This window comes from Lissotriton helveticus, chromosome 6 (genome assembly GCF_964261635.1).
Source record: "Lissotriton helveticus chromosome 6, aLisHel1.1, whole genome shotgun sequence".
NCBI lineage: Eukaryota > Metazoa > Chordata > Amphibia > Caudata > Salamandridae > Lissotriton > Lissotriton helveticus.
This window is the reverse complement of record NC_136067.1, coordinates 1,875,309,311-1,875,334,380: the sequence shown is the minus strand read 5'-3', so window position 1 is coordinate 1,875,334,380 and position 25,070 is coordinate 1,875,309,311. Positions and strand designations below refer to the sequence as shown.

Sequence of the window (25,070 nt, the reverse complement as noted above, 5' to 3'; positions counted from 1 at the left end):
TTAAAATATAATATTTTAGTTCTCAAAGGAAAAAACTGCACAAAACAAATGCAACCCCTTCCCTGTTAAGATCTTTAAACAAATTCGGAGTTATACTGAGAAGACCACAAGAAAGGGCTGAGTGGGACGAGCCTCAGATCAATAAAGTACATTCCCATGCTGCACACTGCAAAAAGGAGCATTAGGGACTGGATTATTTCAGGTGATTTCTTAAAAACCTGCAGCGGTTTTGTGCACATTTTTTTGCCTTAAAACCCAGCCCAACATCTTTGACGTTTTTTCATGTTCACTTTAGTAAACAATTCAGTACACTCTGACTTTCTCATCACTTCAGTTGGTCAGTGTGTTGTGTGAATTTAATTTAATTCCCAGCCATTCAAATATCCAGTGCCCCTTTTCAAATTTTACCTGTGAGGTACATAAATCACACTCTTTGCCAAAGAATTCATATTCTGTTCAACCGATTGCAATTTCAGTTCCATAGCACACTCCTGACGCTCATATTTTATATTCAGATATTGAAAAAGATGAAGACTAGTAGTTTCATTGTCAGCTGTGGATCCATAAGGCAAGTGTTTTAATCCTGGCTTCCCCAGTTTAATGTATTATATGATCATGGTCCTCAACTCTGACTCTTACTTTGTTTGACAGAGGGTAACTCTGTAAGTAATGTCCAAGAAAGTGGCCATTTATATGCACATCGACATTACTTGTACTGTCTTTCACAAATCTCCTTTATCTTTCAGGGCTCTTCCCGATCTGTTGTCAACATGGAATGGGATAAGATCTGGTCATTTAACAAGAAGGTACATGCCTCTTTCCGTGGCTCCTGTGAGCTTTGGGTGGGATTTGTTTGGACATGTGTATGTTGCAAGTACTTCAGTGCTTGTGGTTTGAAATAGTCATGGCAGAATATTGCATCATTTGGCAAATTTTCAGGAAAATGGAATGAGCATTTTTGTAATGTGACTGGTTACTAATTTTATTGATTTGCCCAAGGGAAAAATGACAATTTGTGGAAAATATATTTGTCTGCTGTAAATTTGATGTGAAAACTCTACATTTCATTTTTCTGCTTTCAAGCTGCGAGCTATCTGTAAAAAGGTATTACTTAATATTCATTTTTTTATTTTTGCCTTAGCACATAGATCTAAGTTACGTAAGCCTACTTATTGTAGCTTACATAATCCATTTTGCAGCTTTGTATTGCAGTCTTATTTGCTTGACCAACAAGACTTATTTAAAATGCATTATTCCTCTTTAGAGACAAGAAAATGCTGCATCATTCTGTTCTAGTTTTGAGGGTACAGTGATGTAAACTGGCGATCCCGTACCTGGCAGCCAAAGTAGACCATCATACCCATGTCTGGTGATAGGACATTTAATTCCTGCTGCCCACAAACCTGCTACTCATAGTAATCCTGCTATTGAAGTCCTTTGTGCCCTTTGTGTCCCATTTAGACATGTTTAATGTTTCTTACACAAATGTCAAATCAGGAATACTGCATATTGTCGTAGTTAGTTACTTAAGGACAGCATCTCCACGGAACATGTTCTCTTTCCGGGTGCTGACGATGAGTATTGTGATTGTGTCTTGCAATTGCCCTGCCTTTGGTTTCCCGCTTGTTGCAAACGCCCAGTCCTAGAAAGATCCATGTTTAGTGGTAGCTGCTTGTCTGGCATGCATCTTGTGTACTTCGTTGTTAAGTGTGTTAAATACTGATAGTGATTCTTTACGTTGCTGCATTGAGTTGCCTTGTTTTTCAGTGTTCGATATGTTCAATAAGGGTTGTAATTCTTGTGTCTTCCTTGATATTAAGCTAGCGAAATACATTAATTCAGTGTAAATCCTGTATATGCCTTCTGGTCTGAGATCAATTAACCCAACAGAGAATTGTTGACAATGGTGTCAATGACCGAAGGCTTTCCAGTATAGTTTGCCACTGTAAAGTATAGAAGATGATTTCAGACAATGACTGAGCCTATACGTTTGAACAAGTCTATCTGGTATCTAAAAATCGCAGATCCTCTTTTGTCTATGGTTTTTCTGTGTCCATCTAAATATTAGTGGTTTAGGAATCTTTTAATGTGCATCTTATCTGGGGTTGATGTTACTTGGGCATGCACTGTTATCTTAATTTATTAATTTCCATTTATTTTAATTAGTTGCCTTTTATATAGAGCCCGACAATGCTGCAAAGCATTTTCTCAGAGGGATGTCCTCGTCTTTTTTCGGACACAATAACATAGACGAAAAAAGATGAATGGCAGGGAAGGAAGTCCAGTACAGTTTATAAAAATGTCATAAAGTGTTTACTCCTCCTCCTCCCTTCCTTTTGTGGCTTGAACCCTGTACATATACTTTTTACTTTTGCACAATTTGAGGGTAGTTTCTTAGTACCTTTACTTCTCACAAACAACTATCTATGATTACTTCGTATGATTTCAGTAGAACCTACTCAACGCATTGACTGCCCTTCAAGTGTTTTAATCTCCCATGTAGTTTCAACATCTAATTGGGTAAGCATATTCTCACCTACACTCCCTATTACTATTTATGCCCACTGGGAGCTTAATTTCATTTTGACATCATAAAGAATCACCCTCTGACATTAGCACATGGCTAAACTGCATTAAGAAGGGATGAGCTAGTACATCCGCACCATCTCTTTACCCACATTTCCGTAAACAACTTAAGACCTACCTATTCACGAAATCTTTCGAATAATAACTCTCCGGTTCCCCCAGCTTTTTAACTAGGATCCTGTCAGTAATAGCGCCAAGAAACCTCAGGTATATGAGCGCTCTATAAGAAATTTTAAATTCAAATTCAAATTCAAATACATACTCTGCTGCAAGACAGTGGATGTGTACAACAGGAATCTATTTTAACAGAGCTCCGATAAAAAGTGCTTCCTATCGCTCTTGGGTTTCAAGTGATCTTCAGGTGATAGTGCTCTATGCAGTTTTAATTTCTGTGCTACATTATCAAAACCATTGTATGAATGATGCCCAAAAAATGATCATACGACCTGAAGTTTTAATTTACCTTCATTCTGTGGCAGACGCAAAGACATGAGCCCTCAAATGAAAATTTCTGAGCTTATTACAGCTTGGCATTTACAAAATTAAAGGACCAGTTGACATTCTTACCAAATTATTGGTCATTATGCTCAATTAAGCTCTTGTCTTAGCCTTTGCTGGTCAAGGAGGCAACAAAGGTGGGTTGCTTTGTGATGCTGTTCTCTTGCCCTATATAGCACTGGTAACCGCTTACTCTCTTATTAGAAGATTTTCAGTGGTCTCATGTAATCTGTTTGCATACTTACCGGTCCTTTCTGTGTTCAGCTACCCTACTTAAAGGGTAGGTAATTGCATCTCATGAAGGTTCATGACATTTATTTCTATACTTTCCTGCTTAGTCATTATTTCAAAGAAAGAAATTAGTGAGAGCAAACTTTAGGAGAAAAATTCACTCTCACAGTCCATATTAAAATGTAGTAGGTTTTAGGGAATTCAGTAATGCACTTTCTGGTTCGACTCTGCACAAGTTACCTCTCCACACACACTGACTGCTAGGCTTCCCATGTACATGATAGCGCACAGCATGATGACCTGCATCACGTTAGGTGCAGAAAAGATAATGATTCCACCACTTGGGGCTTCCGTGTATAATAGGATCCAGAGCTACATTCTGTGCAGATTTACCACAAGGCAGTAGTTCTTTCATAGTCCCATGTAAATGTTGTCCAATACTGTTGGAAGAATAGGGCAAAATGAATAAATATTATCCAAGTTTCACAACAGATAACAGCTGTAGGTAGGTCAGCTTATTCAAAACCATATATATCCCTAAAAATAATACTGAATCACATTTTGTATCAGTTTACCAGGATCCTAGTATTTCACCTCGTTGAAAATGTGATTATGTGCATTCCATGTGTGGCATTTTTACTTACTCTTTGCTAATGTCTGAGTCGGTGTTTCCAAGCCAGAATAATTCTTTCAATTGCTAGAGTCCTGATGCAGAGCAGGTTTACCAAACGCCTGCATCCCTTCTGTATGACGGTAACTTGAATTCTATAAAGTGTTTCACAATTATCCATCGCGATTTTAAGCACTCCCATTAACCGGTGTTAATGAGTGCAATACTAGCCACTTAGCTGATCTCTGAAGGATCATCGTTGAGTTGTCCCTGTTAGGATTAAAACTTGACCCTGCTGGAATGCAAACTTGTGACCTTCATCACAACTTCCCACGTGGCAAATGCAGCAACGTAAAAAACACTGATTACTAGTTAAACACATTCTTTCCATTGTGGTTGATGTATGAAGGTTTGTTTGCCTCTTTCTCATTTGGCACATGTGAATGCGCCTTCTGTGTTTGCTTCTCTCAGGTGATAGACCCTGTGGCACCGCGGTACACCGCTTTACTGCAAGATGATGTCATTGTTGTGAACATCCCAGAAGCTCAAGAGGAGATGAAGGAAGTGGCCAAGCATCCAAAGGTCTTGTATATTTCAGCTCTGTTGGGAAACCAGATAGGCATCTCTCCTTGAAGAAAGAAAAGAGTTTCCTTGTGCAGTAGCAAGCCATTAGAATGATATAATTGCTTACTTGTATTGATTAAATTATATTTTATAATGCTTCACAGTCTTTCAAGGTTCAGAACAGTCCCATAAATGTGAAGTCAAATGCTCTTGAGCTAAATTTTATTTGACCAGATGAGCATTGTCATGAAATATGTGAAAACCTTCCATACCATATAAAATTAGATAGTGATGCTGCTCCCGTCAAAGATGCGCATCATCAAGTTTAACATATGTGCGACAGGACTCAAATAACAATATAGAAAAGGGGTGGAATTTCTCTTAGCTCGTTAAGATGATTGTGATGTGTTAGGTATGTATATGTGCACTTGGGTGGATGAGTGAGATAACTTTGTGATTTTTGAATTCTGGGTAGGCATTCTTCTACTTTCACTTATGTAGTCTTCTGCTTTCTAGTAAACACAACTTTTGTCTGGAAACCCAGTCATTGGCTTCTTAAAACCAAATCATTTACTTACTAATTAGCATTCTAGTATCGGAACTCTGCAAGGCCACCTGGTTTACAGGCTCAGAAATGTGGCTGTGTTTTTCAATTTTATAAAGACTACATTAAGCAAACGTTAACCCTTATGCCACAGTGGTTTAGGATTGTTTTTCTATGTCCTTGGTTCAGTTTTACAATGTTTTGAAATATTGGTAACGGATTGTGAAAGATTAATCACCTGTCATTTGAGTCAAGGACGTGCACCATACATCTATGTAGTCACTTGTCAGACTTACAATGCCTCTACTGATTGGTGGTTGTGACGAATCCATTTTTAAATCGTCCAAAAAATGCCTTCAGGGGAGGTGTTATGGCATAAGGGAGGAAGTATCTTCAAATCAGAAGGGGGACCCCACATCAATAAAGGCAGGTGGACGGGGAAGAAAAATTCAAATAAGACAAGAAAACCTGCCCTGAACGAGGTCCACTATATTCTAATATGTGTCCCGAACCCAGGAAGGACACCTCAAAGAGACATGAATTCAAATTTATCAAAAATAATTTTTTATTTGTATTTTTCTTTTTTTTTTCTTTCGAAAACCTTTATTTATATAAGCAAAGCCATACAAGCGCTGGCCTACAACCACAAGGGCCGGCCGCAAAATCAGGAGATCAAAAAACAGAGCAGTTTATACGTGTACGATAAAAAACAAGTGCAGTACAGCCGCAAGATGTGATCGTGACACAGGAAGCGCAAGGATAAGAAAGGTTTCATTTTTATAATTTTAAGAGGAGGCAGCGGCTATATCAACCAAGGCGTCATGCAGCATAATCAAAGAAAGGGAGACGGGAGGGGAATATCCCCCCACACTATCAAAAAGCAATAATAAGTAACGTGACCAAATATACCCTAAGCCCACCGAAGGCGGGCCAGGAGGAAAAGTCAAGCCATAACAAGCAATGTAGCAAGACGTCTTGCAGAAAGCCCACCCGCCCCAAACAATAAGAGAAGAAAAGCATGTGCAAACACCGGAGAAATAAGGAAGAAAAAGAAGACATAGCCAACCCCTTCAGAGGGGAGAAAAAGGGACCATAGAACAAAACAAATTAAAATAAAAAAACCCACCCATCACCCACCACCCTACATCACCATAATGGCTATGGCCTACCCCACTAACAGCGTGTCTGTCGCCCCAGAAACACCCAACAGAAAAGAAATAAAGAAGAAAGAAGAAAAACAAGGAAAGGGATAGAAAAAAGAATGAGGAGAGGAGCCGGCGATGGAAACACTCGGTCCCCCTCCTCCCCGCAACAAGCTTTACAGATCGAGGCCAGAAAGAATACAGAGAAAAGCCAACGCACAGGGTGCAATCAATAACAGTCCACAAGACAAGTCCCGGATACGCCATTGACTAAGAGAAAGTCCCGCCAGGACCTAAGCAAGGTCATCCCTGGCCACTTCTGTGAACAGTAGAACTGCCAAACATCCAAGCAATCAGGAGACAGTACGACATAAAAAGTCCAAACCAGTCAGGTAAGGCAGGCGGTATCCTCACGCAACACCGCCTCAGCCACAAAGAAGTAGTCAATGATACATGGCGGCCGCCAGAATGCAACGGTACGCCAATCACCAACGCGGCCAAGTCCAAAGTCAGGTCTGCCCAGCACGGAGTGAAGATCACAGGATGCGGGAAACAGTGCAGCACCGGCGCCAGGTCCATTTGTTCCCTCAAATTCTGAGACACATCCGGGGACCCCGGCTCAACAACCGGAGGAGAGTCAACGGGACCAACTCGGGGAGAGGGCACTGCGCCACAAGATGGCGGATCAACTATGGCAGCGATCCGTAACTCCAGGTCCCGGGACTTCCAGCACAGATCGGTCCGCAGAGCAACCAGCGCAAGCAGCACATGACTTCGTGTAAGCGCCGCCCCAAATAACAGTGGTCTGGGGGTCTCAAATGTAACATTGTCACTGTCTCCGGGAGGGACACACTTCAAAGGGTCGTCCGCCATCTTGAGCAAATCGTTAGCCGCCATTATCCCCTCCATCTCCAGGTCCATCATGACCGCCAGAGGCAACAGGACCCACAGCCGATCAGTGGCAGGCGGCGCCCGGCGACGAAAGGAGAGTCACCAGAAGGCCGGGTGCGCCCCCAGCAGCTCTCCGGGAGCCGGGCACCGGTTCCCAGACGGGACTACTAACAGGAGTGGGCGTCTCACCCGAGGGGAACCGGACCACACGGCCTCTCTCCGGTTCACCAACTGCTCGGGCATACGGGGCGACCCGCTAGTGGGAGTGGGTCCGCTCCATCTCTCCCGGCTCTCGGCTCTCAGGGTCCCACAACAGGCTTCTCATCCGGGCCAGGGCCACCAACACTCCGACCACCGCCGGGGAGGCGCAGCACTCGAGGCCCCGGCGTCAGGGCCGGGAAAGCCAGCCAGGAGACAATGGTAGATCTCAGGGACCACCGCACGCTGGAGCACCAAAATCAGACGGTAAGTGAGCAATTTTCTCTAGTAGTAGAAATCAGTAAGCCTCGAACAGGATTATCGACAGAATATAGAAGCGGGGAGGAAAGGATCTCAGAGCGGAGCGTTCATGCGACTGTTCCGATCGCCATCTTGGCTCCTCCCCTTTATTTGTATTTTAACAATCATTTTTCTTATGGTAGTGCTGAGGTAAATTGATGGATCAATATATATGTAAATATAAAACAGGTAACAAAACAAAATCAACAGTTATTCTTTCTCCACACGCACAAATCAGAAACATACAGACTACAGCATTCATACGTCATACAACACTATGCAGAGATGGTTCTTAATATAGTGGCTGCCGGTTCCCCGCTTCTGCTGGCGAGACCGCCGCCGCCGACCGGAATTTCATCTACACGCCGCATTTCTGAGCCATAACTGGGAACTTTCTGCCACCTTTGAATAAGGGAGGAAGTAGCAAGTTTTCCCTGGTTCCACTGTAACCACTCGTGGGTCAGTCTTTGACACAATAAGCATGGCTGCTATTTCCAATGTGAGTTCATGAAATTGGAAGACCTCAAGCAAGGAGGTGACAACATATTTGAATAACATTTATTCGCTTTAAGGACACATTCCCATACTTCTTGATTTTATGAAAAGTTGCATTTTCCAATATGATGTAATCATGTTTGAATGAAAGATGTGCTTTGAGCCTTCAGTAGCTTAGGGATATTGTGACATTTACTTGGAGGGCATGATTTAAGTGCTGGTGTTTTTATTTATTTATTTTACTTCCCGTCCCCTTTTTCATTTTTATTTTTTTGTTTTCAGAATGAAGATGTTGGTACCAAACCGGTGTGGTATGGGCCCAGAGTTCTTATTGAGGGTGCAGATGCAGAGACCTTATCTGAAGGAGAGATGGTCACGTTTATTAACTGGGGCAATATTAACATTACCAAAATAAACAGGTGAATGAGCAGTCTGCATCCTTTTGGTTATTTGATTGAGGTGTTGACTGCGAACTTCTTAATTTGTTCACTGTACTCCTTGTGGGTTTATTAAAATACCTGCTTGGCTTCTTCATATGCGTCTTCTGCACTTTATCCCAGAGCCATTGTGTTACATCAAAAGGCTCAGCACAATAGACTGTTGCATTGTAACTAAGCGATGCCACTAGTGATGTGTTGTATGTCTTAGCTCTCTAATCTGTAAGTGTAGCTTGCATTGGAAGTTGAGCACACTTATAAAAACCAACTACCATGTATGTAGTTAAATTCATGTTTTTTTTATTGCTCCTCTGAATTAAGTTTTTTGAGTAACTGGATAATGGTTTGGCATCTGCTCAGTAAAGGATTGACTATCCGCAATCCCTCCCTATCCTTTTTGCTAAAGTGGGGTAACTGGTTGCCTTATTTGTCTTTTTTTCTAAGTGTGCTTACACATGCATGAACTGTGGATTTTGCATACCATTAAAATACCCCATGTGGGCCTCTTTAATGCTTTTTGCAAAAAACACGTACCAGCAAAACCCCCAGAAGAGGGCTGAGAAGCAATTTTGTCACACTTTTGGACAGATGTCCTTGTCGAAATGCAAAGACTCCAGTGTGTGGGATTTATTGTACCATGTACTCAGGGGGCACCTCCGAGTTGCCCCCTGAAAACCTACCAATCCTGGTGTGGTCTCTGACCTGCTGTGAGCAGCCAGCCATCATCACATATGTTTCTGGACCCCTGGGTAGAGAGCCCTTGCTCTCTGGGACCAGAAACAAAGCACATCACATCCTGGGCAGAGATGTCACACCTCCTCCCCCAGGATGGGCCAGTTCTCGAAGAGGGAAGTTTGAAAGGCCTGCCCCCTTTGTAATGCTACCCCAGCCTCTGCTGCTAGTAGCAGATTACAGTCTCTTGTTTACACCCCACACTTTGGGCGAGAAGAATTAAAAAGAATAGGAGGTGTGCCCACCTCTAGCTACCCTACCCTTCAGGTGGGGGGAAGCGAGGTGAAGCGCACTTTTCAGCCCCCCTCCCCATCTTGAGGATGAAGCGACTCCTCTAGACCCTCTCCCCCAGGAGGTTAGCATAATAGAGGGTGTAGTCACCTCCGGTGCGGTGCCCATTGACCCTACCTGCTACTCTCCTAAAACGCCTCCTAAATGTAGTATTTAAGTTGCTCCCCCGACCTAGAAACTAGATCTGCGATGACTTATTAAGAAAGATGACCTCGCAGAGAAGACTGAAGACAACTGCCTTGACCCCACCCCTACCGGCCTGTCTCCAGCTTCTGCGAACCTGCGACCTGTCTTGCCGCCAGCAACCTCTGAAACCCCTAGGAGGGCTGCTGCTTTCGAGAAAAAAAACTCCACTCTCCTGTGCCCTGAAGAAACCTTCTCCAAGGACACCAGATCCCAGTGGATCTGCGTCTCCTGCCCACTCTATACCCGATGCCCACGGCCAGAGTCTGAGTGGCTCCCCGGCAGTCCTGACCTCGTGTCTAGCGGTAGCTGACCTCTTCTACCCTCCACAATGGTGCCTGCAGTGTGAATCCAGAGGCTCTCTCCGACTGCGACCGGCTCCGGTAAGAAGACTCCAATGCCCAAAGGCACCCCTGCACCCGAAGCTCTTGGGATTTGATGTGCTGAATCGACGGTGGCCTTATAACCCCCTGCATCTCTACTTACCTCTGCTGTCGTTGGTCTTCCTCCTGCAACCTCCGGTGCCACACCTGCAGCCTCTTTGCCGAACGAAGAATCCCCATTGAAAAGCACTGGACGTCCTATGTCGAAATTACACCCTGCACCCCGACCGCCCCAGGGCCGATGGGGGTGTATGTTGGGTGCTGCTTTGTAGTCCCCCACCCCACCTCCCCCCTGTGCTTAACATAGCCCACAAAGCTTGGCTCCTGCAACCGATCTACTTACCTGCAAGCAGTGTGGCCACAGGCGCCCCATCTCTCCATTGAAAAGCATTGGGGCGAGCTCCAAATTTGAGCTCTGCATCCGGCTGCCCCTGTGCTATTGGTGGTGCAATTTTGGTTCTTACCTGACCCCTGGCCCTTGCTGACTTTTGGCTCCAAATACTCGGATTGTAACTGCAGTACTTAGCTGTTTAATTGCAATTTCACTTAAATACAAGAAAATAAAATTACTACGAAGAAAAGAGCGTTAACCATCCGAGTCCCCAAAGCTCCCCTTGAGTGGATTCACTCAGTTCAGATTTAGCCTTTCCCTCATTCATGTGTCCTTTCCCCTTCCTTTCTCTCCACCACCTGCCTTGTGTATTGCACCTTTCTCCTCATCACTTGCTTCCTAGTTCACTCCTTTCTCCTCACCCACAGCCTTGTGTAACATACTGCTCACTCCTTCATTCATCGGCTTCATGCCTCCATTCCCCCCCCTCATTCCTGACTCTTTCTAGCAGTTTTCCATGTTTCTCAAATATTTCTGAATTCCTCTCTTTAGGTTAACATTTCACTTACCAGATTTCTGTGTATTTTCATTTTAAATTCTTTTGCTAAGATCCAACGACGGAGAACATAAATCACTGTTTACAAGAAAAGCCAAATATTCTCATTTATTAATTAAATGTTGCCACAGTTTCATCTACTCTCCCCTCGTGTCACATTCTTCAAAATCTAAGCAATGCAGAAAACTTTTGTTATGCCCCCCTCTGCGGCAAGGATACACTTCTAGGGTTCAGGCAGCCTGGTTGTATTTTGAACCACACGTACACACCGTGCATCAAAATGAGCAAAGCTCCATATGGCACCGCAGGGCAACAGGTCTCACCCACAAGGGCTGCTCTTTTATTGAGGTACTTGGCAACACTTGCACATTTTTTCAAATGTTGCTTCCTAGCCTTTGCAGAAATGTTTAGTTTAAACAGAAAATACTTTTGCAAAAACAAAAATTCATATCTTTTTTTTTTAGCTGTAACGTGACTGACTTGTCGAATGAATCAATGAAAAACGGTCTTGCAGCTCTGTTGACTGAATTAATTATTTCACCTTTTGGTTTGAAGTTATAGGTACACAGATATTTCAGAGAAGGTGAAATTTGAAGCTTTTTTTCTTTAAAATAGATTAAGTTCTGCAAGGTATTTTACAGGCAGCACTTTTCCCGGCAAATCGTGGCCTTTTTAGAAGCAGGATTGCAAACTTAAAGCTGAGTGTTACTCCAGTTCTCTTAACCTTGCGTGCTGCTATCTAGTCACAACCACTTTGCAGGAGCCCAGGGGCATTTTGCACCTGGTATACGCAAAGCTGTGAGATGGGCAAACGTGTTAAAAGAGGTTCTGTCAGAATCCATATCTGGCATAGAAAGTACACCTGACGGTGAAGTAAATAATGTCAGATGTTGATGATGAATTAGGCTAAGTATTTGCTATGCCCCAGGTGATCTCCACAGTAAACAATCATGTGATGATGTACAAATATGGCACAGGCAGCCACAGTATCTACTGTTCATTTAATAGCCTGCACCTGATGATAGATATTTTAAAAAATGAAGAAAAAAAATGTGAAAGTTTACCAAAGCTGTGATCACTTTAGTGCGCTGCTGAAAAGTTTTTGTACTGCACAATTGCGCTGTTCGCTATATCCGAAATCTTAAAAGATGATGCAGTAAGCAATCAGCGGCAAAGAATACCTCATGTGTAGCAAGAGATCAATCACGGGGACAATGCATTAATTTATTCCTCAGCCTTAATCCATTTGTGCAGCTCATTGTTTTGAGATAAAGAATGTTCACTTGGCCTCCCAGCAACTGGTCAAATTACCAGCTAATGTAAAATCCCATAGCACAATATCAGGCCTGGGATCTATTACAATGTCCTTTCTTGTCCAAGTTCTTATGCACATTATATTTCTTCCGGGACTTGATAAAAAGTACTTGAAACCTAATTAAAGGTATCACCATAATAAGCACTGCTGAAATCACAGTATTAGAAGTTTGACATGAGTGGTGGTTTCGGCCTATGAAGGCAACAATCATTGGCATAGCCAATAGGTCTCGCCTTTGGGACCTTATAAGTGTTTAGTTATCCAGCACAATATCCTTGGTGCAACAACATCAACTGTTGCATGGCTAAACACTTCTAAGGTCCCAAAGGCGAGACCTATTGGCTATCAAATGCTTGTTGGCAAGGCCAGAGTACTCCAAGATTAAAAATAAAATGTATACATAGTCCAAAAAAAAAAAGAAAAAACAACGCAAGGGAAACCAGTTGAAAATATAAAAAAGTATGCCCACATCATCATCTCAGTTATCGCTAAAACAAATATAATAAAACTGTTACAACATCTATAAGCATACAAATTATCCACCACAATCTAATCCATCAGTAAATCAAATATACTAAACTAGAAGGCATTCATGGGATTTCATGCAAGTATTGTGTTTTTTTTCTTCTAGGAACTCCAATGGGAAGATTGAATCTCTTGATGCAAAATTAAATCTTGAAAATAAAGATTTTAAGAAAACTACAAAGATAACTTGGCTAGCGGAGACGTCCCGTGCACTTCCCATCCCCACAGTGTGTGTTAACTATGATCACCTGATTACCAAACCAGTGCTTGGCAAAGAGGAAGATTTCAAGCAGTTCATCAATAGAAACAGCAAGGTAATGATAAACCGTTCACTCTCCCTTGCTTTCAGCTTACATTTCCCACTTGCAAATATTGTTTACATTTTAATTAGTAAACCATGTTTTAATGGTATTTTACATACATGTATAATCATGTAACTGATTATAAGAGAATAGAGAACAACATAATAAATATAACTGTTTCAAGTATTGTGGATTAAGACATTTATAATGCCTCTGCATAACCAGGTTTTTCACATGTCTATAGTTTTTGAAAATTATTTGTTACTGTAATTTATCACGAAAGAGAAGGTATTGCTGTATGTGCTGTCATGTCTTAAACTGCACATATCCGTTATTAGGAGAGGCTGAAGGTACACCCTCCTGCATTACCCTACAAGTCAGTCAGTCAGTCAGTCAGTCTGCTTACTGGTTACTTGTGATGACTGGATTATTCTGATTTCCCATATCTGATAGAGACTATTAGCCGCAGATTCCTTAACATAGAATTATCTCCAGGCGTGAGACTGGAACCAGAAATTTTTGCCACTGCATCTCTGCGCGCCGGGGGTCGGAACCACGTGACTCCGCCCTGACCTCGTCCACGGGCGTGACGTCAGCGAGGTCACATAAGCCCCACCCCGCTAAAGTCAGTTCTCTTCTTTTCTGTGTGCAACGCAGATCCGGATTATTCCATAGCCTGTTTTTAGGCCTTCTTTTGACGCTTTTGCGTTGAGAACAGTGTGCGAATACCTTCGGGTTTCAAGACGTGCACTTCGTGTATGCGTCCAATGTCGGCGACGGACCCTCACCCTGGTGTTTGGGCGAGCACGTCGATTCTACGGACTGCGACGCTTGTCAGCATCTGAACCCAAAGTCCTGGCAGGAGCACCGGATGAAATTACTTTCGGCCCGCTTGTCCAGATCGGTCTTGTCACCGCGTCCATCTCCTACCTCGGATGGGGCCAAGAACCGCCGATTCTGCCTGCGGCATCCTCCTTCAACGAGGCCCCATGGGCGTCGCTCGCCCACCGATAAGGCTTACAGTAGGCTCTCTGTGCATTTTTTATTTCCCGTTTGTTTTATTTGTATGGTTTGGTAAATTTAATCCCTGTTTTTAACTTACCGCCGCATTCCCGTCACCGCCGCATTCCTGCATTTAAACTGTGCCCAGCACCGCTGTTTTGGCGGATTTACCAGCGAGGCTTCCTCCACTTTCAGCGCCATCTTAGGGGGACTCAGGGACGCTGACGCTTCTCTTGGTGCGCTCTAGCAGTCGGGTTTGACTGGTCAGAGCCCTTTAAATTATCAGCAAGATGGCGCGCAGCGTGTGCGCGCAGCGTGTGCGCCGGATTACCGCCGGAGTCATGCCAGAGTCCAGCCCGTCTGCGCCCGTCCGCGCTGGGGACGGGCGGGACGGCTGGCCGGACATTATTGCCGATTCTGCCTACACAGATGTCCGGTATACAAAACATGACCTGTTAATGCTTAAGCCTTCTGGTCACCCGTGTGATCATTACTTTGCCCCCGAGGTTCTTTTAACCCTTCCCCGTTGTGGCTGCTTTAGGGAGGGCCGTGGGGCCTCCAGCCCTACTCTGACCTTTGATCAGGTGGGATCGACCTGTAAAGGGGGTGGGCGTACCATGAGGGAGAGTGGTTTTCTTTTGAATGCTCGCTCCTTAATTAAGCACAATGTTGCTTTCAAGGAGTTTGTTTTGGATAGGAAACCTACCTGGGTGTTTGTTACAGAAACATGGGCGAAAGATTCCTCGGGTCCAGACCTGGTTGAAGCAGTTCCGGAAGGCTACTTCTTCGCCAGGCTGAATAGGACTGGTCGCATAGGAGGAGGTCTAGGTATCCTATATAGGGATAGTATCCTATGCCACACTACTCTGCTTTCTGACCCTAAGGATGATGTGCAGGTTATCCAGTATTTGGGTGTCTTTCATAGATTCACATGCCTGAATCATTCCCCGTCGTCGAGACGGGAGCCTCCGGTAAATAAAAAAGTAATGTCCTATAGACATACATAGAGAAAATAGGCCCAAGGGTCTCCCCTTAGTGGCCTTTCCTTGTCCTTATGTAAAAAGGACCAAACTCTTACAGTCAGCCAATCAGCTCCGACCTCCCTCTAGGACCTCCCTGGGAGGAGCCCCAGTCCCTCAGATTTTCTACCGCACGTTGTGCTAAGGGAGTCTCCTCTGAGCTCTGCTCAGATTCTGTGTTTTTTTTCACTTAATTTGGCTTTTCTACGATGGATTATCTTCAAAGACATCTTTATCTTCAAATACTTTCTTTAAAGAAGGTTTTAACAAGGGAAAGAACGGAAGAATTCTGTTGGAGCCTGCACTTCTTGTTCCAAGAGGTGGCTCTGCTCGGTTCCTCGCACTCAGACCAAAGGCTACAAGGTATGTTGCTTTTTCAAGTGACTTTTGAGGGGTCGTGACAGAGCTGTTAATATGCTTAAGGCCAGAAAGGAGGTATTATTTTCTCCACTTACTGCGATGAGGTGTTGCCCTCGAAGTCCAGGAGACCTCAATAGAGAATCTCCTCAGACTCAGCCCTCAAAGTCCAGGAGACCTCAATAGAGAATCTCCTCAGACTCATTCCTCAGAGTATCATCCTGGGAAGGCCCTAAACAAGACCGCTCAGGGGTCTTCCGGGCGCAGTCCTTCAAGGGTCTCCCCACTCTGTGGGAAAGGAGAGTAAAGGACTTGCTTTGGAGAAATATCGGACAAAATAGATGACGTATGAGCCGTCTATATCCCCTCCTCTGGTCATAGGTTCGTTCAGAAAGGCGTCGTCTATACCTCCTAGAGGTACAGCCTAAGAAGCCATCGATGTCAAAACCATCATCATTACAATGAGAGCGTCGATGACAGCTTCGACGATGACGTCGACGACGAGACCATAGACGTCGACGGCGACACCGTCGACGATTGGAGCGTCGAGAGCGTCGACGACTAGGACATCGACGTCAACGACGAGACCGTCGACGACGCCATGGAAGTCGACTTCGACACCGTCGGCGTCGACGACGGCGAGCACCGTCGACGACGGCGAGGACCGTCGACGACGAGGACCGTCGACGACGGCGAAGACCGTCGACGACTGTGAGGACCGTCGACGGCAAAGACCGTCGACGACGACGAAACCGTCGACGAAGAGACCGTCGACGTCGAGACCGTCGACGTCCAGACCGTCGCCGTCGACGAGGACCGCCGACGACGGCGAAACCGTCGACGACGAGACCGTCGACGTCGAGACCTTCGACGTCAAGACCGTCGCCGTCGACGAGGACCGCCGACGACGGCGAAACCGTCGACGACGAGACCGTCGAGACCGTCGACGTCAAGGCCGTCGCCGTCGACGACGAGTCAGTCGACGACGAGACCATCGACGTCGGCGACGCAACCATGACGTCGGCGACGCAACCATCGACGACAGCCTCTCGGAACGAAGGCCTGTCTACAGTATCAAGGATGGTTTCATCTACGAAGACTACTCGGCATGTCTACGGCCTGTCTACGGTTCGATGATGGCCTCACCTACGATGATGGCCTCATCTACAAAGGCGCATTTTTGTGGGCGCGTCTGACAGCCTGTCTACGGCGGCCTATCTATAGCGTCTACAGGGCCTAGTCTACGAGGACCTAGTCTACAATGGCCTAATCTATAGTCTACGATGGCCTAGTCTACTGGCCTACTCCATGGAGGCCTAATGATCGATGGCCTAGTCGTCTACGAAGGCCTAGTGCTCGATGGCCTAGTCTACAATTTTAGTCTATCTATAGCGTCTACAGGGCCTAGTCTACGAGGACCTAGTCTACAATGGCCTAATCTATAGTCTACGATGGCCTAGTCTACTGGCCTACTCCATGGAGGCCTAATGATCGATGGCCTAGTCGTCTACGAGGGCCTAGTGCTCGATGGCCTAGTCTACAATTTCCTAGTTTACGACGGCCTAGTCTATGACGGCCTCGTCTACGAGGGCTAGTCTAAGGAGTCGACTGCTCGCCTGCGACGCCCTGTCTACGGTATCGAGATAGCCTCATCTACGTAGGCTCATCTTCGAGGACTCGTCTACGGCGGCATAGTCATCGACGACATCGTCTAGGACAGCCTGTCTGGTCGACCAGGGCCTTCTCTAAGATGGCCTAGCCTAAGCTGGCCTCATCTACGCGGGCCTCGTCTACGTGGGCCTCGTCTACGATGGCCTAGTCTACGAGGGACTCGTCTACGATGGCCTCGTCTAGGATGGTCTAGTCTATGATGACCTCATCTACGACAGACTCAGCTACGAAGGCTAGTCTACGACGGCGTCGACGGCCTTGTCTACGAGTAGTCTACGACGACGAACACGTCAACGAAGGAGGAAATCCACCAAGTCTGTAATCTCTTTTACGAGGGTATAGTCATCTATGACTGCGCGTCTACGATGGCATAGTCTACGACGGCAACCTCGTCGACGAATTCATCGACGAAGAAGGAACTCCACCACTTCTGGAATCTCTTCTAAGGTGGTACGGAGAGCTGCTCAACGTTTTACGATCTCCATGACCTCTCAAGAACAGGCCTGCTTCTGGTACGTCTTCAAAGAACCCTACAAGAAGGCAGTAAGGTCAATACGGGTTATCCATTACCTATAGTCAGAAGTGGTATGGGTCCGGTAGTGCCCCTCCTCTGTATCACTGGTGATCCCTCCGTTGGAGAAGAAGTATAAGGCGCCAGATACAGCACCGGCGTGCTTGACAGGAACTTTCTAAGCCGGACTACGTAGTGCCACAGGCGCCCTAGAAAAACTCCGGGGATCCTTCGGCCCCGTTGTCACCTCCTCCTGATAAGGAGAGTCTAAGAGTGGACAACCTGACGTACAGGTTTTCCTCTGTGAACGTTCTAGCGCTCTTGGTACGCTAGCATGGAAAAATTGTGGGCACACTGGCCCCATACCAGCCGGAATTCCGAATACCAGCCGGAATTACCAGACTCATCCGAAGAGGAAGTTAGGTGGATCCCGCTAGAGGCGGTGCATTGGCGTTAAACCATACACTACACGAGGAATATCGCTATGACAGGGTTCCGCAAGTGGCTGGACCAGCAGTCTTGCGGATCCAAGGAGGACCCTTTCCGTCCTGAGGTGCAAACAATGTTGTGGGCAGGCCAGATGAGGGCCAGTCACTATTGGCGCGTAAAGTTAACGAAACAGACAATGCGAGAGCTTTGGACACTCCTCAGTATATGGACCTGTCCTTTAGTACAAGTGGAGGAAGAAGAAGGTCTTCCCTCAAAGGAATTATCAATTCCAATCTTCCTGCTCTTCAGGCCAGAGTAGACCACAATGCCTTCAGTCGCCGACAATAGCAAAACAAGCTCCCATCCTCTGAGAAATTGTCTTCTCATGGAACGGGCAGCAGAGATATCAGGATATACAGCTGCGTCTACGTCTGGATTATGCTGTAGAATGGAGCTTTAGCCAGAGTTCCTCCTCCTCAAAGGAGCTATAGCGAGAGTACCTCCTCCTCATAAGGGAAAAGGTTTTTTTTTTGTTCCCGCTTCCTTTTTATATCCAGAAAAAAGATAAGAGGAGGAAACCAACATTGGGCTTCAGAGACTTCTACACCCTCCTAAATGAGGCAGTTGTTTCGCATAGTAACCCATGAGGTCCAGCAAACAAGACGTTTACTTCCATATCCCACTTCACAGGAATCGCTCAAAGTATTTACGATTTGCAGCAGTGGGCAGACATTTACGGTTTCACGTTCTGTCTTTCGAGCTCAAGTCTGCACCACACATATTCACGAAATACAGTTCCCTGGGAGCAACATAACTAGGACACCAAGTCTTTCGGTTCTGAAGGACTGCCTGCTCATGGCTTCATCCTTAATAGACGTGTCCAGGTCTCCCAACGCCTGCTTTCAGTTTTCGATGCTTGGATCTCATCCTCAATCAGGAAAAATCGGTCCTGAGACCTTCTCACTACATCAGTTTCCTAGGTACATCGGTTTCCTAGGTATAACCCTGGCCACACGGTCAACAAAGGTTTTCATATCAGAGAGTGATAGTGTATCCTCCTGATTCCTCGCTCTCAACTACGAACAAGACCTCTACAGGAGGCGCTATTGAGGCAGTGGTTAAAATCTACAGGGTCATCTTGCCACATAAAAGGGAATCCTCACATGGCCGGAGTCCTACAATGAGGAATATCCTCTCAAAAACTATCTCAAGGCTTGTCACTCCTACTTCCGGCGGTTCCTCACGTCGTCACAAAATGCGGAAGGTAGTCTCCTATGGAGAAGACACTATATATCAGTCTGCCTGAACTGCTGACGGTCTTCCTGGGCCTTTAAGCTTGCCTACCAAGAATAAGACGAACAATGGGCTCACCGATGCGTTCAGCAGGCAGAAACCATTGTAACGGGGAGCTGGACCAACAACTCATTGGCCACATCTTCTCCAGATAAAACACGCCACAAATGGATCTACTTGCGACGTGAATGAAAGCCGAATACCCACACTTCGGTAACTGGCTAGGGAATGCATCTCCAACCGCAGGGCGCAATATCTTTGCGTAGGCCTTTCCGCCATTCCCGATGCTCCCATTGTCCTCAAGACAAGGTTGGTGGAGCCTGGTATTCTGATTTTAATAGCCCCAATTGGGCAGAGGCGACATTGGTTCACAGAACTCCACCACCTATCCCTGTAGCCGCCGATCCACCGGCGGCAGTATCTATCTCTGCTTACTATGATCGATAATGCAGTTCGACATCAGGGTCTGAAGTCTCTCTGGTTGGTAGCCTGACCCCTGAGTTCAGGGTTCCACAATCGAAATAATCCACAAGACTGAGTTCAGAGTTCCACAATCGGAATAATCCACAGGACTGTAGACATTCTTGCCAGAGCAAGTGCGGATAGCACGTGAACATATTCCCGGAAAGGGAAGCGCTTTGTGTCTGCGGTGTAGACCGCAGAAATATGATTTTCTCCACATCACTGGTGCAAATATTGCCTTATCTATCCATTACAACACACTTGACAGTGCTATCTCGTTATAAAAGAATTCAAACGAGCCCATCGCTCTGGTCAAGCGGGTTGATTAAGCAAGTTCTGAAACGTTTATATAGATCTTTCCCGCCAGTAAGGATGTTGCCACCTCCTGGCGTCTCAATGTGGTTCTTACCAAGCTCATGAAACATCCGTTCGACCAGTACACGGAGCTGACCCAAAGTATGTCTCGTGAAAAATCCCCACTAAGAGTCAGTGGGCTGCAGGCGGTTTTCTATCCAGAAGAGTGAGCGAGCTCCAAGCTCTGTCCATTCAGGAACCATACATGCAGTTCAGGAATGCTAGCATGGTGCTGAGACCGAATCCAAAATTCATTCCAAAGGTGCCTTCAGACTTTCGTCTCAATGAGCCAACAATCCTTCAAACTCTCTTTGCGAACCCTTCAACCGCAGCAGGAATGGCTCTACATTCTTTAGATCTCAAAGATGTCTCAGGTTCTACCTTGATAAGTCTAAGACTTTCAGAAACTCTTCACAACTGTTCGTGACATACAGCAGACCAAGAATGGGCCTGTCCCTCACGAAACAAAGCGTCTCAATATGGATCTCATCAACGATTGCATTCTGCCATGACCAGGCCGGACGGCCTTTAACTGAGCAGGTTACTGCTCACTCCACCAGGGCGATGTCCACGTCCGCAGCACTGTTCGCTGGGGTACCAATCTTGGACATTTGCAGAGCGGCGACTTGGAAGTCACCACACACTTTCTCCAGACATTACTGCCTGGATATCGAACTTCAGAAGGATGCGGCAGTGGGCCAGGCAGTGCTTCGCCATCTCTTTCAGTGATGTGGCCCTTCCTACATCCCGCCATCCAGGTATGCACGTTCCTTGCTATTGTGATGTTACTGTTATGCTGTCCACATGTTGTATGACGACACATACATTGTCTACTGTGACTACAGAGCATTTCCATCACGCGGGTGCATATCTGATTGCTAGCTATTCTGATTCAGGCATGTGAATCTATGAAAGACACCCAAATACTGGATAAGAAATGCGTTACTTACCTGTAACAGCAGTTATCCAGTATTGGTGTCTTTCATAGATTCACATGCAACCCTCCCGCCTCCCCTGGAAGGTCTCACATCCCTCTCTAACAATATTACGCCAACCTAGTTGGGTGCGTACGAAAATCTGAGGGACTGGGGCTCCTCCCAGGGAGGTCCTAGAGGGAGGTCGGAGCTGATTGGCTGACTGTAAGAGTTTGGTCCTTTTTACATAAGGACAAGGAAAGGCCACTAAGGGGAGACCCTTGGGCCTATTTTCTCTATGTATGTCTATAGGACATTACTTTTTTATTTACCGGAGGCTCCCGTCTCGACGACGGGGAATGATTCAGGCATGTGAATCTATGAAAGACACCAATACTGGATAACTGCTGTTACAGGTAAGTAACGCATTTCTTCTACACTTCTCCCTGAAAGGCTCTTTTGAGCTTCCGTTTACTGGTGTCCTTATTTACCGCCCTCCTGGGTCCAGAATGGAGTTTGTTCAAAATATGCTTAACGTTCTCGAACCCTATTTCGGTTGTGAACATCTTACCGTTCTGGGAGATCTGAATTACCATCTGGAAAATATGGAGTCTAGTGACACCTTCTCCCTGATCGATGCTATGTCCGCCTGTGGGTTGAACCAGTTGGTGAGGGGTGTCACCCACCAGGCGGGACATACGCTTGACGGTATCTTTTCTAACGATGAAAGGCTGACAGTTAGTTCCCCTTTCCCCCTCTCATGGTCCGACCATTATGCGGTGCCATTTGAACTGTCATGCACCACTTTGGACAGTCTGGAAAGGTTCCCAAGTAAGAGGGTAGTTAGGCGAAATCTTAAGAACATCTCAAACAACCTGCTTGACCCTATGATCTCCAGTATTACAATTTGTCAGGAGGCAGATGTAGGTCTTGCGGTCTCGCAGTTTGAGAAAGCTGTCACTGTGGCTTTAGATGAACTTGCTCCGGTCCGTTTACGATACTCGGCCAGGAAAAAGCCGTCGGCCCCCTGGTTCTCAGAGTCTTTAAGACTTCTCAGGCAGGGAGGCAGGAGCGTCTTTGGTTGGCCAGCTGGGACCTGAGGGAAAAAGAAGTCCACAAAACCTTATTGAGGAGCTATAAGGCGGAGATAATAAGAGCTAAACAACAATATTTCACTGCCTGTAACATCTCACTCTCCTCCCCTAAAGATCTTTTTAAGATTGTGGATTCTCTTATTACCCTGCAGGTTCCTGATCCGGTTATTTGCTCTCAGCTGTTGTGTAACAACATTGCTTCTTTCTTTCAGGCGAAGATTGCTGATCTGTATTCGGCATTAGAGCTTCAGAAGGCCGAAACTGCGGACTCCTCTGGTTCCGTTGAGCCTGTTCTATGTGCAATGGAGGCTGTTCCTCTGGGACGTTTGCCATCCTTTCCCCCCCTTGCATCTCAGGAACTTGAGGACCTGCTTTCTAAGACTAGATCAGGTTCCCCCTTGGATCCCTGTCCTCGTGCTTCTCAGGCAGTGTAAGGAGACCATTTTGCCTCCCTTTCTGGAGATCATGAATGGGGCAATGAGGTTTGGTACCTTCCCTCAGCAGTGGAAAAGGGCTGTGGTGAAACCATTACTTAAAAAGGCAACACTCGACCCGGGGGTATTTAAAAACTTTTGCCCCATCTCGCTGCTCCCTGCTGCCGCCAAGATGCTTGAAACACATCTTAATAAGCACCTTGCGGCCTTTTTGGAGAACTCTGGCTTATTAGATCACTCGCAGCACGGATTTAGGAGGGAGCATAGCACCGAGTCGGCCCTTACCATCGTGTTGGATAATATCCGCACCCGAGCTGATAGCGGCCAGACCACCCTCCTTATCCTGTTAGACCTCACTTCTGCATTTGATACCCTCTCTCCCTCGGTGTTAACATCTCGCCTGAGGGAGATTGGAGTGGAGGGGTCCGCTCTTGACTTGCTGACCTCCTGCCTAAACCAGAGGGAACAGAGGGTGATGCTGGGGGAGTTTCTATCTCCATCCCTGTCTGTGCAATGTGGGGTCCCCCAAGGGTCGGCACTAAGTCCGACCCTTTTTAACATCTATGTGACCCCACTTGCCAGGTTGATAAGATCTTTTGGGATGGAGGTAGTGTCCTATGCCGATGACACCCAGATCCTGGTCTCCCTCTCTCAGCCCGTTAATGAGGCTGCCTCCAATTTTAGATCCTGTTTGGAGGCAGTCGCTAAATGGATGACTTACAATTCATTAAAATTGAACGGGGAGAAGACGGAGATTTTGGTGTTTGGGGGAAAAGAGGACATCTGGTCGGCAAATTGGTGGCCTGCCTCTTTGGGAGTGTGTCCGGTACCTACCGCTCTTGCAAAAAACCTAAGAGTCCTGATTGAGCCTACCCTCAATATGCGTCAGCAGGTGAACAGAACAGTCTCTACCTGTTGGGGCATAATTCACATCCTGAGGAGAATCAAACACTACTTATCTCAGCAGGCCAGAAAGCAAGTCGTGGTTGCTCTTATTGGCTCCCGACTTGATTATTGTAATGCGCTGTATGCAGGTCTCAGTAGGGGGCTGCTGCAGCGCCTCCAGCTGGTTCAAAATGCGGCAGCTAAGTTTGTGTTGGATCTGCCCAAACGTGCATTGGCCACCTCTGCCAGGAAGGCTTTGCACTGGCCACCTGTTGAGGACAGGATTTCTTTTAAAACCCTGTGCCTTACCTTTGGCGCCCTAGCGAGAAATAGGTCAGTGGGGATTGGGGCTCTTTTGGCCCCCTACTGCCCCTCGAGAAATTTACGCTCCGCTAATAAATCTTTATCTGTTCCACGCATTCGCAGAGCCAAATGGGGTGGCAGAGCTTTTTCCACAGTGGCACCTGAAATTTGGAACGCTCTCCCCGTTGAAATGAAGGCTCTTCCCACTCTTCAGTCTTTTAGGAAAGCTTTGAAGTCACGACTATTTGCCAAAGCATACCTGTAGTCTTGCCTCTGCCTTTTAAGATTTATTTTGTAGGTGCCTTGATGCCTTCGGGTTTTAGTTGCGCGGTATACATTTTCTTTCATTCATGACAGCTTGTCTCAGAGGACTGGTTCTCATTCTGCAGAGGGCGCGGGTTCCGCTCGGGATGTGCGCCCTCGCTCGTCGCCACCCTATCCACCTTTTCCTGGCATCAGGGCGACTAGGCCCCAAATGGAGACCTACGCTACGGCTCTACAGGCTTCCTTGGGCCCCCCTCTTCTTCCTGGGACGTCTGCGGATCCCTTGCCAGGTGCAGGGCCTTCTGCGGCGTCGGCTTCAGGTTGTGGGGGTGTGGTGTTGTCAAGGTGTGGCCCTACGGGGTTCCCCTCTTCGACCCATGGCGCGTCTGCCTCGCCAGAAATCCCCGCGGGGGTCCCTGTGGTGTTGCAAGAGGTCGCCGGGTCTCACGATTCATCCCAGAGTCCCCCCCGGTCCTATGGGCAGGCGGCTGCCTTACTGGAGGCCGAGCCGACGCCTTTCCGGCGCTGACTACTTTCCTCCCCGGCCCTGGCGGCACCACAGGTGGTGACCGGGATCCGGGGCGCCTCCCCGGGTCCCTCTCGGTCCTCTAAGCAGGCAGAGGTCGAGCTGGTGCCTTTTCAGCGCCGTTCATAGGCTGCTCCGGCTACGACCCCGCCCCCTTCTCCTAGGTCGCAAGTGGTGGTTGCACTATGTCAAGCTACCTATGGGCGGTGTTTAATGCCAGAAAGAATTTGTAAACGTGTACAGTAGTGTTCTCATGGCTTGGGTAGCAATCCGTGTCAGAAAGGAATTCCAAATGTGTGCAGAAATGGTTTCATGGTTTGTTTACCTGTGTAAATATTTTAAGATACCGTGATTTATTGATATGTGTTTTTATGGTTTTAATGAAAAAGTTAAATCTACTAAAGTTATTAAAATGAATGGGTATCAATTTTAAAAGCA

At 46.3% G+C, this 25,070-nt stretch overlaps 1 protein-coding gene across 4 annotated transcripts in view; it reads left to right on the top strand.

Annotated features, from left to right (window-relative positions):
- EPRS1 (glutamyl-prolyl-tRNA synthetase 1) overlaps positions 1-25,070 on the top strand; it is a 961,840-nt gene that overhangs the window by 683,462 nt on the left and 253,308 nt on the right. For all 4 annotated transcript variants that reach the window (XM_078649796.1, XM_078649798.1, XM_078649799.1 and 1 more), the window contains 4 exons: positions 747-806; positions 4,397-4,507; positions 8,342-8,478; positions 12,919-13,126. In XM_078649796.1, the coding sequence (XP_078505922.1) occupies positions 747-806; positions 4,397-4,507; positions 8,342-8,478; positions 12,919-13,126 (516 nt within the window). The remainder of the gene's footprint in view (positions 1-746; positions 807-4,396; positions 4,508-8,341; positions 8,479-12,918; positions 13,127-25,070) is intronic.